Source organism: Phacochoerus africanus, chromosome 4 (assembly GCF_016906955.1).
Source record: "Phacochoerus africanus isolate WHEZ1 chromosome 4, ROS_Pafr_v1, whole genome shotgun sequence".
In the NCBI taxonomy this organism is placed as follows: domain Eukaryota; kingdom Metazoa; phylum Chordata; class Mammalia; order Artiodactyla; family Suidae; genus Phacochoerus; species Phacochoerus africanus.
Window position 1 is genome coordinate 149,720,377 of NC_062547.1, and position 17,496 is coordinate 149,737,872.

At 47.9% G+C, this 17,496-nt stretch overlaps 1 protein-coding gene across 3 annotated transcripts in view; it reads right to left on the reverse strand.

The window, feature by feature from the left end:
• Positions 1 to 17,496, reverse strand: part of HTR4 (5-hydroxytryptamine receptor 4) — a 172,858-nt gene that overhangs the window by 74,289 nt on the left and 81,073 nt on the right. For all 3 annotated transcript variants that reach the window (XR_007134651.1, XM_047778991.1, XM_047778990.1), the window contains exons 3-4: positions 9,906 to 10,031; positions 8,216 to 8,416 (exon numbers count right to left, since the gene is read on the reverse strand). Coding sequence is in view for 2 of the 3 variants with exons in the window: in XM_047778991.1 (XP_047634947.1) it covers positions 8,216 to 8,416; positions 9,906 to 10,031 (327 nt within the window). In the remaining variant the exon portion in view is untranslated. The remainder of the gene's footprint in view (positions 1 to 8,215; positions 8,417 to 9,905; positions 10,032 to 17,496) is intronic.

Here is a 17,496-nt window from a genome sequence, read left to right on the forward strand (position 1 = left end):
GAGGGGAAATCCTTGACTTCCTACATTAAAAATTAGCAGTAAGTAAAGAGAAAAAGAAAAGTTTATTTTTCTTTAAATTACATCGATTGAGTTGTGAATGAGAGTTAAAGGTAAATAATAAAAATACCAAATTGTGTCTTACTTAAATGTTTTACTTAAATCTTCTCCTCTACATCTTCAATCTAATGCTGTGTCTCACAATAAAAATAATTTGATTTTTAAGTGGCATGGAGTAGAGAATATAAGGTTTTTATTTGGAGTGAAAATTAGGGCATCCACCTGACTTTATGGGCCCAAGATTCTTACCAAAGCCTCAACACCCTTGAGACAGCTACCATGAATAAGCCACTTCACATCCTTCTAATTTCTTTCCTCATATCTTTTCAATCTTTGCTTTCTAACTAAGGTTTTTAGAAAAATAAACATCTTCTTGAAAGCTGCATTCAAGAACCTAAATTAAGTATGTGAAAACAAACATTACTAAATAAGTGATTAACAAAAACTGAGTTCTAGGAGTTCCCGTCGTGGCGCAGGGGAAATGAATCTGACTAGGAACCATGAGGTTGTGGGTTCAATCCCTGGCTTTGCTCAGTAGGTTAGGGATCCAGTGTTGCTGTGAGCTGTGGTGTAGGTCGCAGACGTGGCTCGGATTTGGCACTGCTGTGGCTGTGGTGTAGACCGGCGGCTACAGCTCCAGTTAGACCCCTAGCCTGGGAACCTCCATATGCTATGGGAGAAGCCCTAAAAAAAACAAAAAGACCAAAAAAAAAAAATTAAATAAATAGAAAAACAAAAATAAAAACTGAGTTCTAATATTAACTGACTAATGGAGGCAGCTTCCTTAAAATTAACTTGTCTATAGATCAAGGACCAGATAGAAAGGAAATGACTTGATTTTTACCCATCATGTTGCTTTTTAAAACTTCCATGGGAATACCACTGCCAGTGCTAACAAGAAATAGATCTGTCCTATTACGAACTGCCCCCCAAACTCATGCACAACAGTGACAGACCAAAGCAGCGAGTGACTCTGCAAGTTATTTGGAATTCAGGCAAAGCACACCGGCTGAGTTGACGGCAAGAGCTATCTTTCATTTACATATCAAGGCCTCTACCTGTACCATCTGGTTTGGTCCTCACAGCTCCTTTGGAGATAGGAGCTATAAGTGCACCCACTCCACAGAGGATGAAACAGGAACACAGAAGTGTCGAGACTTGTCCAAGCTCACAGTCGGGTAAGAACCAAGCTGGAATCTGACCCCGGGAGCCCCTTGAGGGCCGGGATGTTCCCTCTTTGCTGTCACTTCTCTCTGCCACCTCTTCAAGGTCCCTGGGGGATTCTTCCAATTCTTTACAAACCACTTTGGGAACAATTAAAGCACAGAAACCCTGAATATCAAAACCTGAAGGATTGTCGAAGTCCTGAAATCCCCCTAAAACAAGGTCCATCTAAGCCTGCGTGAACGCACTACGGACTGGGAACCGGCTGTGACTTGGCATCTGGCTGGTCGAGGTAGATTAGTAAAAGATGCCCTAAAAGAAGAATTACGGTTAAATGACGAAAAGGTGACTGAAAGATGCACCTCTGATGTACAAAGCGGAGGAAGATATTAGCTTATGATGGAAATTTCCACTTGCACACACTGGGTTTGAGAAGACAGAAAGATACTTAGGGTGAGATGGTGAACAGGCAGCTTACCTGTTCAGCAGAGCCCCGAGGACCCAGCACGGGACAGTACCGCAGGGGAGATGAGGGCAGCAGTGTAGGTGACGCCACAGGATGGGTGACCTCTCCAAGAGAGAAAGGAGAGATACCCGGGGCCAGAAGGCCGAGGAGCCCACCTTGAAGGACACCCAGCTACGCAACGGGAAGAAGGTAACTACCAATAGCAGCCCCTAAAAATGTGCACTTGGAAAGGAAAACAGTAATGGAATAATAATTGTGGTGAACATTTACTGAATGCCTACTAGAGGCCACACCCCGGTTTATGATTTCTGCATAAATAATTTAGTCTACATAAACTCCAAGCAGAACATGCTATTGTTAGTGTAAATACGTTGATGAGAAGATCAAACCCAGAAAATTTAACTTTCTCAAGATCACACAGTTGATAAGGGGTCAGGCTTCGAATGAATCCAGGAAACCTAGCACCCCAGGCCTCATTCTCACACATCTATGTATCAAGACTTCTGAAAGTGTCGAAAAGCTAACACCAAAGTCATGTCAGACAAGTCACATCGAGATCCTTCTATGCTCAGCTAAATAAGCCTGGAGCAGCTACTGTGGATCTGTAAGAGAAACACAGCAACAGAAGAGATAAAAGCTGACTCTCCAGGAGCTGGTGGTGGAGGGTGAGCCAAAACAAACAAACAAACAAACAAACAATTATTAAAATGAATGGTAACTACTATGCTAATATTTAAGATTCCATGAGCGCAAAGGAAGAAACAACACATCTTCTTTGGGAAGGAAGCTCAGCCAGGTGGTGGAGAAGGTGAGCATTGAAGAAGGTGCATGTTCACCAGGAAAAGAAAAGGAATCAAGTCACAGGTACAACATGGAACGATGAGGACACACGGCACACTCAGGAAATGATAACGGACCACTCATGGGTGGGAGCTGAGATGGGAAAGGCAGACTGAGGATAATTCCAGGAAAAGTACTCGAAAATAAGCTAAGCATTTAGCCTTTAGTTGATAATGTGTCACTGAAGAAACCTCGAGCTTCAGAGAAGTTATTTCCTAGAATGGCCGTTGCCCATTCCTCGCCCTCTCCCCTTTCACCCCCTCGCCTCTACATCATGCACAGATCCCAGGTTCAGCAGCGCTTTCTCTGAAAGCTTTCCCTGCACTGAAGGCAACTTCCTTGACTTCTCCTTACTACGTTTCCATGACCACCGATGTTACCGTAATCCCCTGTGTGCTCTCTGGATTTGCCACTGGACTAAAACCTCCATGATTCAGAGCTTTTCGGATGGTGCACCACCGTCCTTTCAGTGCTTTGCGCACAGCTCCTGGCAATCAGTAAGCATTCAATAAATAGTTGATGAAACGAATATAAGAATAAGATTTCATATCCTCAAGCATCAACTCTGACTCGATAAATATTACTGTTTAATAGTAGATAAATATTCCCATTACTGTACCATTACTATTACATACGAAGCGAAAGTATGTGAGAAGGGGAAACGTAAAAGAGGCACCCCTTGCAGAGATGCCTTTCAATCCTCTTGGGAAAACAAACGCAATTGTGTGACACACGTTTCCAGGGACAGACACTCTGCATTTACACACTACAACATTTACTTTGGCTCCAGAGAGATCATTAGGAAACACAGGCACACTAATTTCTAGAACAAGATGAAATACGTCATCTTTGAATCAGAATTTTATGTTTCATAAGAAAACCTGTTTTAAAAGAAAATCTGTGACTGAGTAACTGCTGGAGGATTTTTCTGCAGATTAAAACACATCAAATTCCTGGGCTGCCAGGAGGAAGGGCGATAATTCACCTGGACCTATCAGAGGAAAATGGGTGCAATGCTATAGCAATGGTATCCTCAATGAGCTGAAATAGATTTTTTTAAAGGAAACTGCATCTGAGCCAAATATAAGGCAAGATACAGCATGATCAGAGAAGGAGGATCAGCATGGTTAAAAGTCTGAGAAGTAAGACATCCGAAGCCAGTGGAAGGATCTAGCACCATGTGGCTTGATATAAAGAAGACTTGGGGAAGACACACCTCTGTCTTGCTGTGGAGGCTCCAGAGAGATGCCTTTGGTCAGCTTAAGAGAAGCTGGTACCTGCTATCCTTGTCTGCTCAACATTCGTCCTTCCAGAGGGAAATGCCATTCTCCTGCAGCAAATGCTTCTGGTAAAGCTGACCATCGCAGTGCCTCACCTCTGCCCAGCAACCAGATGTGTCATCCCCCGCCTGACCGGTCAAGAGGAGAGTGACTGACTCAGACAAAGCCAACCTAAGTTCCTCAATGAGAGGTAGCACTTCGGTTTCTCTTCCCTGGACTCAGACGATAAGGATGGTTTAAGACTCACGTTGCCTATAGCTATTTTTCTGAATCCTGAGAGTGGATGAAACAAGATAACAGCATATGGACAAAGAGGGAGGGGTACAAAGATAGGATCAGACATAGAGAAACAGAAACAGAGACAGAGAGGATGACACAAAGAGAAAGAGCAGGAAAGGGAGACGAAGAGGAGGGGAGACAGAAACACAGGGAGAGAGCTAGACTAGATGACAGCGTTCAAACCCTGCAGAACCATGTCTGAAGCCTGTGACTTTTCAGCGACGAACCATCGATGTCTTTTCTGTCCCACACACCGCTGAAAAAGACCGGACTACTGTACCATCCAGCAAGCAAGCTGGGAAAAACACTACACGCAGGGAATTCATTAGGATATATACAGGGAAAGCCCTCTGCAAAAGCTCATTTAAAACATACATCCGGTTGAGTAAACTAAAATATATTCACACAACAAGACTGCTCATTGCACATGCAATGCCTGGAATTTGCAGGGGCTGCTATTTATAGTTGTTAACTCCAAAGTGTACAGCAGTGGAGGCGGAGAAGAAGAAGAGGAACACGGCAAAACAGAAGCCAGGTGGAAGTCAGACCACACTCTGCAACGCTCACATGTCCTCTAGCGTCCAGAGCGGACCTTCCACCTCAATGGGCCTCGTGGAACAGGAAATGACGGCAAGTTTGCCAGGCACCAGAAGAAGAAGAAGAAGAAGAAGAAAAAAAACCATTTGATCCCATTTCACTTCAACTATTGGAGTCTTGATGTCAGTTGGAGAAGGTAATGGAACTCCTGGCAGCCATGCTCAAAAAGAGAATGTGCTGAGTACTGCGTTTGTTCAACGTGTTCACAAACCAGCCAAGTCAATAGTTATGTGTTTACTGGTTAACCGTCAATCTCCCAACTGAAAGGTAAGTCTGTGAGGACAGAAGCCTTGTCCTTATTCACACCCTTGTGCTTTTTCCCACTGAGGGAGATAGAGACATTTAAGGGAAAAAATTAAAGAAAAACTAGTTGTGGTTTTAATCATAAATGCATGACGTTTTTAAAGGAGAAGTGGGGTTTGATCGGGTCAGATCAGAGAGGACTCTTACAAGGAAGAGAGGACTGAGCTAAAACATAAAGGACCTGCAGGAGAGGAGAGGGTGCAGGAGAGGAGAGGGTGCAGGAGAGGAGAGGGTGCAGGAGCTTTCCCGGGGGGAGGAGGAGCCAGGGCGGCTGAGCACAGAGCCCTGGAGGAAGGGAGAGAAGGCCTGGACAGAGAGGCCGGTGCAGGGCGTGAGGGGCCGGGGGCCCAGCCAGGAAACGGATGCTACCCAACCCTACAGACCACGGAGTCTGCTCTGGTCCTCAGGGCAACGAACAGGCAGGGAAGGGTTCCAAGCAAAGCACCAGTGGGATGAGAGCTGCAGTGTTAAAAGACGGCTGTGAGGTCTTGGGAGGACCGAGGGGACCGGTGCGGGTAGGAGAGACTGAGGAAAACAATCGGAGGTGGCGGCAGTGACACGCAAGAGACATTCTCGGTCTGGACTAGGATGATGGAGATGTGGCGAAACAGACGAAGACGCGTTCGCGAAGGAAAATCTACAGGAACTGTCCTTATTGAAATGCAGAGGACGGGAAAGACCCCCTTAAGAGTAAATACCTGGCCTCTAGACGTGGCAGCTGGCAAAGCCGTTTACAGAGAAGGAGGTCACAGTGGGGTAAGAAAGACCGTGAATGGTGTGGAGGGCTACAAGCAGCTGAAATTAATACACACGGACATTGAGGCCTGTGCCAAGCTGGGTAAAGGCGATGCCTTAAACGAAGCATCTGACTTTATCCTAACTGTCGCCCTATAAAATAGGTGCTATTGGCGCTAGTTTTAAAGCTGAGAAAACTGAGAGTCATGAAGGCTGAGGAACTTACTGCCATTCTCACAGCTAAAAACTGGCTGAGCTGGGATCTGAACCCAGACATCCTCAGTTCTAAAGCAGATGGTTCTTAAGGATGAGTCCACACTGCTGCACGGTAATTCAGGCCTCCTCAGGGAAAATTTCATGCCTTCCAAAGGATATGAGAGCTAACCTCATAGGAAACCTGAGTTCTTCTCCCCGAGCCTCCCAAAGCAAACCCTCCCCTTAGGAAGACGATTCGACGCCTCCCCCGTTCTTCGCTCCCCACCTGCTCATCGCCTTCCCTGGCTTTTGCCCAAACTCAAGGTTCCCTCCAGTTGCCTTGATCTCTTCAGCTTTGCCTTCTCCACATTCTCGTAATACCTTGGGTCTCACCACTTATTCTGGCAACGGTCACAGGCTGTCCTGCAGGATTTCCATATCTTTTTTCCTTCCTCGCATTTTTTTTTTCCTAATGGCAACTTTTTTAGTGTATACCAACTGTCTTAAAAAGTCTTTTAAAATTTTTTTTATTTTATTTCTATTTTTTTTGCTTTTTAGGGTTGCACTTGAGGCATGTGGAGGTTCCCAGGCTAGGGGTTGAACCGGAGCTACAGCTGCAGGCCTACACCACAGCCATAGCAACATGGGATCCAAGCTGCATCTTCGATCTACACCAGAGCTCACGGCAACGCCGGATCCTTAATCCACTGAGCGAGGCCAGGGATCGAACCTGAAACCTCATGGTTTCTAGTTGGATTCGCTACCGCTGTGTCACAACGGGAACTCATCTTAAAAAGCCTTTTATGCACCAAAGTCAGACTGTTGCACAGAAAATCCAACTGTGACACTGTGGTTCTGGCTGCAACCAACAGTTCAGTTTTACCAATGTTATTCTTTGAGGTTGTAGAATGGAGTCTCATTATACCCTGCATTTAAATTACACACATGCATCTACATGTTCTTGGAAGAGAGAGAAAGGGAGACACATGCACGATTTAGAGCAGGCCATTACGAAACCTGCCATTCTGTTTTTCTTTTTTTTTTCTTTTCTTTTTTCCTTTCTATTTACTTACTGATTTATTATTATTTTTTTTTTTTTGGCCACCCCGTGGCATATGGAGTTCTCAGGACAGGGATCAGATCCAAGCCGTAGTTGCGACCTACCCCACAGTTGTGCAATGCCTTATCCTTTAACTCACGGTGCCGGGCTGGGGATCGAACCTGTGCGTGTCCTGGAGCAGCAGAGAAACTGCCCATCCCACTGTGCCACAGTGGGAACTCCCAACTGCCATGCCAATCAGTAAGCACCTGTCCCATAAAAAAGGAGATGAATTTGCTGGTCCCTCAGCTGGTTTCAGTCCCTACAGAGCTTTCCCAGCATGAGTAACTATCTGGGAAAGCTCTGATTTTAGTGTACGAAGGCCACATTTTAGATATACCAAAGCGCTAACTTTAAGCCAATGAACTCCGTTAAAGAAAGAGTGACCCATTCAAGACGAGGGAAGGACGGGTCTGCCGGACGAACCGAGAGACAGTAAGAGCTTGTCCCTGCAACTCTGGCAACATGTGGTCTTCACAGCACATCTTCCTCTGGGAACCACCCCTGAGATGTGACGGCAGTGATGGCAGTGTGTGGTCGGGTGATTTCTAATTACATTCCGGCTTGACTGTTTGTTGCCTATAAATGAGCATGCCCCTCCGACAAATGGCGTAAAGATGGGCATCACTAGGCCTCCTCAAGTCAGAAGTGAAGAGAAAGACACAGGGATGAAATGAGCGGTGGATCCAAAAGCAGGTACTTCGTGGGGTTTCACAACCACCTTTAATTTTCTGGAGAAGCGTCTCTACAGTCATAGGCACAAACCTAAATAAGCCCACGAAATTAGGATACGGACACTTTTTCAGGAGGTCATGCTCAAAGAGAATACCATCATGCCCTGCTGCCAGCTGGACAGATAGACTCATTCCCACTTCTCGGCATCCTCAGAGTTTTGCTCATGTCATCAGGGTACAACCTGAGCTGTACCTACGAGAAACGGGGCTGCAGAATGTATCACTATGGAGACCGCAGATTCTAGGCCTCACTCAGCTCAGGGTCTGCAGGGCCCCAGAGAGCGTCTGACTGCAAAGGAAGAGCAAAGGAAAAAGTGAACAGCCAGGTTTGCGTCTCTGAGGCTCACGTCCCCAAGAACGAGGGGGGAGAGAGAGAGAGAGAGAGAGAGAGAGAGACACAGCCCAGTAGCCCAGACGTTGGCTGTCTCCAGCAGGAGCTCCGCGACTCGCAGGGCTCTGGTCTTACCTGTCCAGAGAGATGCAGCACAGGTGAAAAATCGATGCCGTCGTGAGCAGGACATCCAGAGATGTCCGGACGAGGCAGAACATCTCCCCATAAATCCAGACGTCCTGGACCAGCTCAATGGCTCCAAAGGGCATCACCAGCACGGACACCAGCAGATCCGCAAAGGCAAGAGACACAATGAAGTAATTGGTTTTGATTTTCCTGTGGGAGGCCAAGTGGAGGGGGGGGGGGGGCAGGAGGAGGAAGTGGGGGCAGGAGCAGGAGAGCACACAGCGGGTCAGGAAGCAAAGAGAGGGCAGAGGAGAGCGAAGTCAGACGGATGGGTCTCGCCTCCGTGTCCCCTCCTGTCATGTGGGGCTCTCCAGCCCGCCCCGCCCCGCCCCGCAAGCGCTCCCCGCCCTCCCTGCCTCCCCCTCGGCCCCTCTGGAGCCTTCACAGGCCTCGCCCCGCCCACCGCAGCCCTGGCCCCGCCCACCACCTTCCAGGCCTGGGCTCCCCTCCCCTCAGGAGCCTCGTCAAACTCCACTCTTAGACTGAGGACCATGGGCCTCCCATTTGTCACACTTGCTAGAATTTCGTTTTACACTCTTTCTCTTTCTTTTTCCTTTTTTTTTTTTTCCACAACCAGAGCTGCGGCACACCGAAGTTTCCAAGCTAAGGATGAATCAGAGCTGCAGCTGAGAGCTACACCACAGCCGCGGAAATGCTGGATCAAGAGCCGCATCTGTGACCTACACCACAGCTTGGGGCAATGCCGGATCCTTCACCCAACGAGCAAGGCCAGGGATTGAACCTGCATCCTCCTGGATACTATCTTGGGTTCTTAACCCACTGGGCCACGACAGGAACTCTGGCTTTTTCCACTTTCTTGATCAGAGCATGCCTTGCTTAGAAAGGCGGCAGGAGGGGGCAGGACTGCATTCTCTAGCCCCTTTACAGCCTGGCGCCTCTGAATCTAGGCAGCACAAGAGAATCGCCCAGTAACTTTTTCAAAGTATTGATGCCCAGGGCTCACGCCAGGTCAGTTTAGCTCAGGGACTTTGGATGATGAACTTATTACCCACCCGCAAGTTTGCCAGATAAAATACAGGGCACCCAGTTAACTCTGAATTTCAGATAAACAATGAGTGATTTTCTAGTACATCCCAAATCCTGCATGGCACACACTCACGCCACACATGATTAATCTTAAACGCCTTCCAATGCTTTTAATTTGCAGCCAGGGATGAGAATAAAGTGGAAAGAGCCAAAGACCCAGGTTTAAACCCTACATGAGCCCCTCGTCAGCTACCCTTTCTCCGAACCAATTAATAATGGTTAGAATAGATATGCTCTCAGCCATTTTATATATATATATATTATATAGTTACACATATATAAGAAAGAGAGAATTTTACATATATATATATATATATATATATATATATATATATATATGAAAGAAAGACAAAGAGGGAGGCAAGGAAGGAAGAGGGAGAGAGAGGGAGGGCGGGGGGAAGGGGGAAATCACACTTACATGTTTATACTGTGTCACAACTGTGGGATTGTGTGTGATTCTTTCCCTGCTCTATTTTCCAAGCGTCATCCCCTTTTATATGATAATGGGAATTACACATTCGGACCTCAGTTCTCCAGGGAGACCCCAGAACTCCACCCAGGTTCCCTCGTGCGGTCACCTCCAGCAACTCACCTGAGCTGCCGGTCCCTGCACACAGCCACCATCACCAGCAGGTTCCCCAAGACAGCCATCAGGATAACCGCCGAGAGAAACGTGAGCAACACGACCTTCTCCACGGACCCGAAACCCTCCTTGGAACTGAAAGACACACAGGCCAACACAACTGAAGGAAACTCTGAAACCCAAGGAAGAACCCTAATCTTCCCTCATTAATATTCAGGAAGGAAACTTCACCATCGAAGCTGCAACACACGTTTACTGTGCACCTGATGTGTGGCAATGTCCGCACCTGTCGCTTTACATGTTACCCTGGGGGACGCCCACATGCCAAGAGGAGGCTCAGAGAGCTGGATTAGCTCCCCTGGGACTGCACAGTGCTTCTCCGCATCAGGAAACTCGCCGTTTTCCTTCAGAGCACTTAGCTCAGCTTGCGCTCAGAAATGGCACTGGGTCGGTCCCTGTCTGGCACACCTACTCAGCTAGGTTGTGAGCTCCAGGAGGCAGGGACCTCATCTGTTTTATCCACTGACAGCTCAATTTCAATGCATCATTTATAGTCAGTGGATGAAAGAAAAACGGTGCTAAGTAAATGAAAGACGGGGACTTGAACTGGGGTCTGCTGAATACCAGGGCCACCTGGCTTTCAGTACATCCCAGCCGAGCCCCTGCAGAAGCTGCTGTGTGCAGGCGAGCTGTCCAAGAAACAGGTCATGGTTTGAAGGTTGTTCTTATGTGGCTGACCTGCACAAACTGATCTCAGCTGCTGAAAAGCCCACTGGAAAGATAACAATCAATAAGCTCAGGGACTCCTGTCACTGCCCTTGGACCACATTTCTTTTTTTTTTTTTTTTGCTTTTTAGAGCTGCACCTGTGGCATGTGGAGGTTCCCAGGCTAGGAGGTCTGATCGGAGCTATAGCCACTGGCCTACATCACAGCCACAGCCACGCCAGATCTGAGCCATGTCTGTGACCCACACCACAGCTCAAGGCAATGCCAGATCCCCAACTGACTGAGCAAGGCCAGGGATTGAACCTGCAACCTCATGGTTTCCAGTTGGATTCGCCTTCACTGCGCCCCAAAAGGAACTCCGTGAACCACATTTCTTTTGCTGCTGAATGAATGTAAGTTCAAATTTGTGTTCTTGTGCATTTCAGCAGCTGATTTAATTCTATAAACCTTGCTCTCCTAGTGTCAACTGTGCATTTTGTTTCTGTAACTTGAAAGTGGGGGGTCTCTGTCAATAAAAGCACACCTGCAGGTTATTAAGAACCAACAGAAAAAGATTTGGTTTTTAATAGAGCAGTAAAAACTTCTTTTCAAAGGAAATTTCAAATGATCTTAAAACTCTTAGACCCAAACACATTTTTCAACATGGAGAAATTAAGGCCCAGGGATGGGACCCGGGTGGGGAAAGCATGTTAGAAGCTAGTCTGGGAAAAGCTGTTTGTTCTGCAGGCCACCAGAGGAAACACTGGCCACAGGGTCAAGAAAGATCTGTATTACTGAGCATTTCTGACAAAACCAGGATGGCTGCTGGCCCCAAGTGCAGGCTCTGGTGGTGTCTGAAGCTCTTTCCATTTGGCCTTGCCTGGAAGACAGGTGACACCTGGAATCAGGAGTCGGAAAGCTCCACTCTGCTCCCAAGTGTGTTCACTGCTGATTGAAGTACCAGGGTGCAGATGAAAAGAAATTTGAGGTGGGCTCCTCTAAATCACCTTTCCAACTACAGACAGTACATATAATGGACAGGTACCATTTAACGAGGAAAAAGACTTCAACCGGGAGTTGTGGCTACCCCAAATCATTCTGATTTGAAGCCATGCCAATCAAAGTAAAGTGTCTAATAAAAGAGGGGGTGGTGGTTTTGTCCTCGTCCCTTCTCAGAGGCTGCGACTCAGAACCCCTCTGAAACCTGTCCCCTCTCGAGCTCTCTTCACTCGTAGCTTCTTCTCATCATTCAGGCCTCAGAGGAAAGCTAACCCCCATTTAATGTGTCACAGCCAACACCGCCTCATAGCATGCGTGCCGTATCTGAAATTGGGTCCATCATTACCGCCTGTGTCCCACCCCCATATCCTGACTGAGGTCATCTTTTCACCGCAACCCCCAGGGGCTGGCCCAGCGTCTACAGCATGTGTAGTGTAAAGGCAGATTAGTACACAGGAAGGGCACGGCTACTCCCCAACTGAGCGAAAGACGCTGTATTCACAATGGTGAAGCTTATTCTTCAGTGTCTTTGAAGACAGGCTAAAAGTACAGAAAAGATTTTACCTAATCAAGACAAGACCCAAGGATGAAACATAAAAGCTTTTTTTTTTTTTTTTTTCTGTCTTTTTAGGGCTGCACCTGCAGCATGTGGAGGTTCCCAGGCTAGGGGTCTAATTGGAGCTGCGGCTGCTGGCCTACACCACAGCTGCAGCAATGTGGGATCTGAGCCTTGTCTGCAAGCTTCACCACAGCTCATGGCAATGCCAGATCCTTAACCCACTGAGCAAGGCCAGGGATTGAACCCGCGTCATCATGGATACTAGTCCAATTCATTTCCGCTGAGCCACAGTGGGAACTCCTTAATAGCTATTTTTAACTATCTGAAGGATTGTCCTTTGAAATAAGAATAGATTATGCATTCATTCATTCAATAATCCTGAGCCCTTGTCTTCAATTAGGCATTGTATTCCTTGGGAAGCATACATAAGCAGAACAGAGACTAATGATTAGATAAGCAAAAAAACAAGAAAAGTGAGCTAGTGACGAACTATGGAAAGAAATCTAAGAGGGAAAGGAGACAAGACTATTAGCGGGAGCTGAGATGCTGGCTATCTAATGGGGATTGTCAGAGAAGGCTCAGTGACAGGCTTGTCACACTTTCTGCCCTGTAGGTTATGTAACTAAGTGGACCCAGCGAGCAGACTGTAAGCAGTGAAATCACCTGAAGAGTCTTAGAAACCGTACCTTCTAGGGCCCTGTTCACAAAGACACCGATTTAATTCGTCTGTGGTGAAGCCTGAATATTGGAATTTTAAAAGCTCCCAAGCGACGGGGAGTGAAATTGAGATGGAGAACCGGTGCCGGAGGGAGGCGAGACCTGGCAGCAGAGAATAGGGATTTTCTAATAACTAAGGATGACCCACAAGAACGCCCTGGTGGTGTCTTGAGCTCCCTGGCTCAGGAAGTGCTGCAGAATCCCCGGGTGTCAGTCGGACATCACTTCACACCCATTAGGATCGTTATTGTCAAAACAAACGGAACTGAGTGTCGATGAGACTGTGGAGAAACTGGAGCCTCTGCATCGCTGGTGAAGCTGCTGCGGAAAGCGGCTGGGCGGTTTCTCAAAAAGCTAAGTATCAAGTGCAGCAGCACCACTCCAGGAGCGCACCCCGAACAACCAAAGCAGGAACACGAACAGATACATTCACTGCAATGTTCACAGCAGCCGAACGGTGAAAACAACTCACGTGCCCATCAACAGCGAAAGGGTGGAAAGAATGCAGCAGGTACATACTCCGGAATTCTGTTCAGTCATACAAGGAAAGCTTGGATCTATGCTACAGAAATCCTGAAAACATTACGCTAAGCAAAACAAACCAGACAGAAAAAGACAACTCCCATATACTTCCACCTACATGAGGAGTCTAAACATGCAAATTCACAGAGAAGCAAAGTAGAAGAGCAGTTACCAGGGGCTGGGCTGCCGGGGACGGGGGCGGGGGATTTAATGAGCACCGAGTTTCTGCCTGGGGTAGCGAAAAATTCTGGAAATGGAGAATGATCACCACTGCACCCCACTGTGAATAAACTTACTGTGGGAGCTCCCATCATGGCTTAGCAGAAACGAATCCCACTAGGATCCATGAGGATGCAGGTTCAATCCTGGGCCTCGCTCCGTGGGTTAAGGATCTGGCATTGCCGTGAGCTGTGGTGTAGGTCACAGATGTGGCTTGGATCTAGCATTGCTGTGGCTGTGGTGTAGACCGGCAGCTACAGCTCCAATTCAACCCCTAGCCTGGGAACCTCCATATGGTGAGGGCACAGCCCTAAAAAGGCAAAAAAATAAAAATAAGATAAAATAAAAATAAACTTACTGTCACTGAATTGTACATGAAAAACGGTTATTTTATGCTATTACTGGTAAAATTTATATTACGTCTATTTTATCACAGGTAAGGAGAAGAATGCAGGGATGACCACACGTGAGGATAACACACAGGGCTTTCGTCCTGCAGGAGGTGGGACTGGCTGACTCCAGGTCCCTTTCTCATCTGTGAACAGCGATCTGAACACGTCCTCAGACGTGAAGGGTCCGTCATCCCCACCCTCACCGTCAGAGCCACCCCTGCACTGTCTTTCCTCAACAGACGCGGGGCCTGCAGTGAGCATCTCTGGCTCTGGAGACTGTATGTTTCAAAGCAAAGTTGAACGGGGGAATGGGAGGGTCAGAGCACCCCAGGTTCAGGGTTACGGTTCATTTGGGGCCACGCCAATTAGGCGGCAGAAAGAGATAAACCAAACTGTGAAGGAAGAGAAAGATGTCACCAGAGAAGGAGCGTTTTTAATTAGGCAGAACTGTCCTTTGAACTGAAGGCAAGTCCAGCCACGATAATGAAAATAACGTAGGAGCCACTTCTGCTAACTCCCTGGTGAGATCCTCGTGCCACCTCTGACACCCTCCAGGAACTGTGTCAACCACCAGCAGACAGTTTTCACCTGGCAACGAGCTTTCCACGTCACCAAACCAGTTCTTGGACAGTTATTCGTAAGAGAAATTTTACTTTCTCTTCTTTTTTGCCTTTTTAGTGATCTCTTGATCTATTAATAAAGAAACTCCACAAGCTTGCTGGGTCTGTTTACCAGTGCCTTTGTTCTTAATAAAAGAAAACCTGTGACAAGAACTCTGGGTAAACTTCCACACAGGACAGTGTATGTCAAAGAGGACGGTGAAGAGCAAAGTAGAATGTAAGTAAAACCATCGGCATTAACTCAGAAGCCAAGGACAACAGTCAAGGAAGTTTAAGGTTACGCTCTGCCGTATCATCCAGAGAAACTGGTTCCAAGATCTCTCTCTCTCTCTCTCTCTCTCTCTCTCTCTCTCTCTCTCTCTCTCTCTCTCACACACACACACACACACACTACAATGTCTTAGTAGTCAAAAATACTTGCCTCTCTCTCTCCCTGTACCAGCTTTGTTAGCAACAGCGATATAACTTCAAAAAAGTCACTTGCCTTTCTGAGCCTCAGTTTCACCCTGGGTCAACCCAGGAAGCTGGAGTAAACCTCTGGTTTCCCAAACATGTATTCATTGCCAACCGCATGCCAAGATCTGTGCTAAGCGCTGGGTTATGACAGTGAAGAAAGTGGACGAGGCCCCCACCTTCATGGAGTTCACATGACTGGCGGAAACAGACGCTAAGCAAGTATAAAAATATAAAGAAATATAGTCTGTGATCAGTGTTTCAAAATCACATTCTTAAATTTTTTTTTTTTTTTGTCTTTTGTTGTTGTTGTTGTTGTTGCTATTTCTTGGGCCGCTCCCTCGGCATATGGAGGTTCCCAGGCTAGGGGTCGAATCGGAGCTGTAGCCACCGGCCTACGCCAGAGCCACAGCAACGCGGGATCCAAGCCACGTCTGCGACCTACACCACAGCTCACGGCAACGCCGGATCGTTAACCCACTGAGCAGGGGCAGGGACTGAACCCGCAACCTCATGGTTCCTAGTCGGATTCGTTAACCACTGCGCCATGACGGGAACTCCCACATTCTTAAATCTTAAAATTCATATTAATCTATTGAAGTTACTGGCAAAATGCAGATTCTGACTATTTTGGTCTGGGGTGGGGTCTAGGCTTGTGCCCTCCTCCCGAGCCCATACACAGGCTTGTGAAGATGTGATGCTCTCGCCACTGGCTCTCAATCCCACTTGGGGCAGCAGGACTATCAGGGGCACTGGCATGATGGCGACAGAGAGCAAGTGGGTTAGAGGGAAACCTGGAGCAGGCAGGGAACGCTGGATCTGGCTGTTCTGACACACGTGAAGCATCCCTGAGTTAGAGGAACTAGGAGAGGAGCACGTGCAAAGGTCCTGAGGCAGCAAAGACTTTCTGTGCTCCACTAAAGGAAGGGAATGAGCAGGGAACAGGGAACCTGAGATGAGCTCTCAAAGTAGCCAGGAGTCAGAGCCTGAGGGCTTTGATGTGCTGCTGAGAAGCTGACGTTCTATGTGATGATAAAGGAGGACGCAGTGAGGTGAGTCAGGAAGAAAAGCGACACTGGGATGTGGATGTAAGAGAAGGGCAAGGATCCCTTGCCAAGGCCCAGGAAAGGGAAGACGACGGCTGAGAGAAGGGCAGTGGCCCCGGGGGTGGAGAGAAGTGGGTGGAATAAAGGTACGCTGGGGAAGTAAAGGGAGAGGTAGGAGCAACAGATCCAGGAGTGGAGAGGAAGAAGCAGAAAGGAAAATTACCATTCCGATTCGCTTCGCTGAGTGAATGATGCTATCACTCCAAGAGCTCGGGAAAATGTTAAGTGTGGGATATGTACAAAACACCCACGTGGAGACGTCACGTGGGCAGACGGATGCTCGTGCTGGAGCACAGAAAGCAGGGCTGGGCCCGAGATACACGCTTGGTACTTGCAGCACTTCCCTGGGATTCAGAGCCCCCGGGAAGCATGCAGTCATCCGAGAAGAGGGGCACAGTCCTGATGAACCCCGGAACCGAGAACACAGGACAGAAGAAGGAAGCAGCAGCAGAAGGTGAGCAAGAAAGCAGAGGAGGCCTCCTCAGGGGTGTGTGGGGACCACGAGGTAAGAGTGTGGCTGTGGAAGCCAAGCGCAGAGAAAGTGTCCAGTGAGGAAAAACGTGTCCCCCTCTAGTTCCCTGGGACACCACAGGGTCGCTTCTGGGAACGAAGGGAAGCAAGGAGGCAGGGCAACGACAGTGCTTCTCCCTTTTCTTCCTCTGTTCTGAACTTGGCAATAAAATTCTGACAACAGCGCTCCATCGCTGGACCAACAACCTCTGCAAAGGTGTCTCCTTTCCCACCGTCACGAGTGCCGACCACTCAGGAACCAGGCTTCTGGAAAAGACACCCAGCACATCCACAAAAGACTCCGAGCCGTTCGGAGTCCCCCCATCCAGGGGCTTCCGTCACCATCGTGCCCAGCACTGCAAGCCCTTTGAGAGATGCCTGTGTGTACGCGAGAAGGCAGTGCTCATTTTCTTCCCTCCACCGTCAGCACAAAGAACGCAGCCCAAAGAAAAACGGGATGTTTTTCTTCCTAGTGTGACTTTTCTTAACATTACATGCAAGGTCTCCCTCTGGTGTCTTCTATAATGAGAAAAGATTAGGAGTCAGACACTTTAAGTAACCCTTCGATAGGCTTCTCCGGACTCCAGGCTCTGGCCTCCCTTGTCTCACAGCGTTTTACTTCAGAAAACGTGCAACCGTAAATTCTTCCTCTGGCCCTTTCAGACGTAAACATTTTTAAAAGCTTCTTGCCAGCTTGTCAAGCTAAGGTGTCTCCTGCAAAGACCTGGTAGCCCCCCTCTGAAATTACCAAGGAAGACAGAGCCCCCGTCTCCCAGTCTCCGTGGGACGGTGGAAGC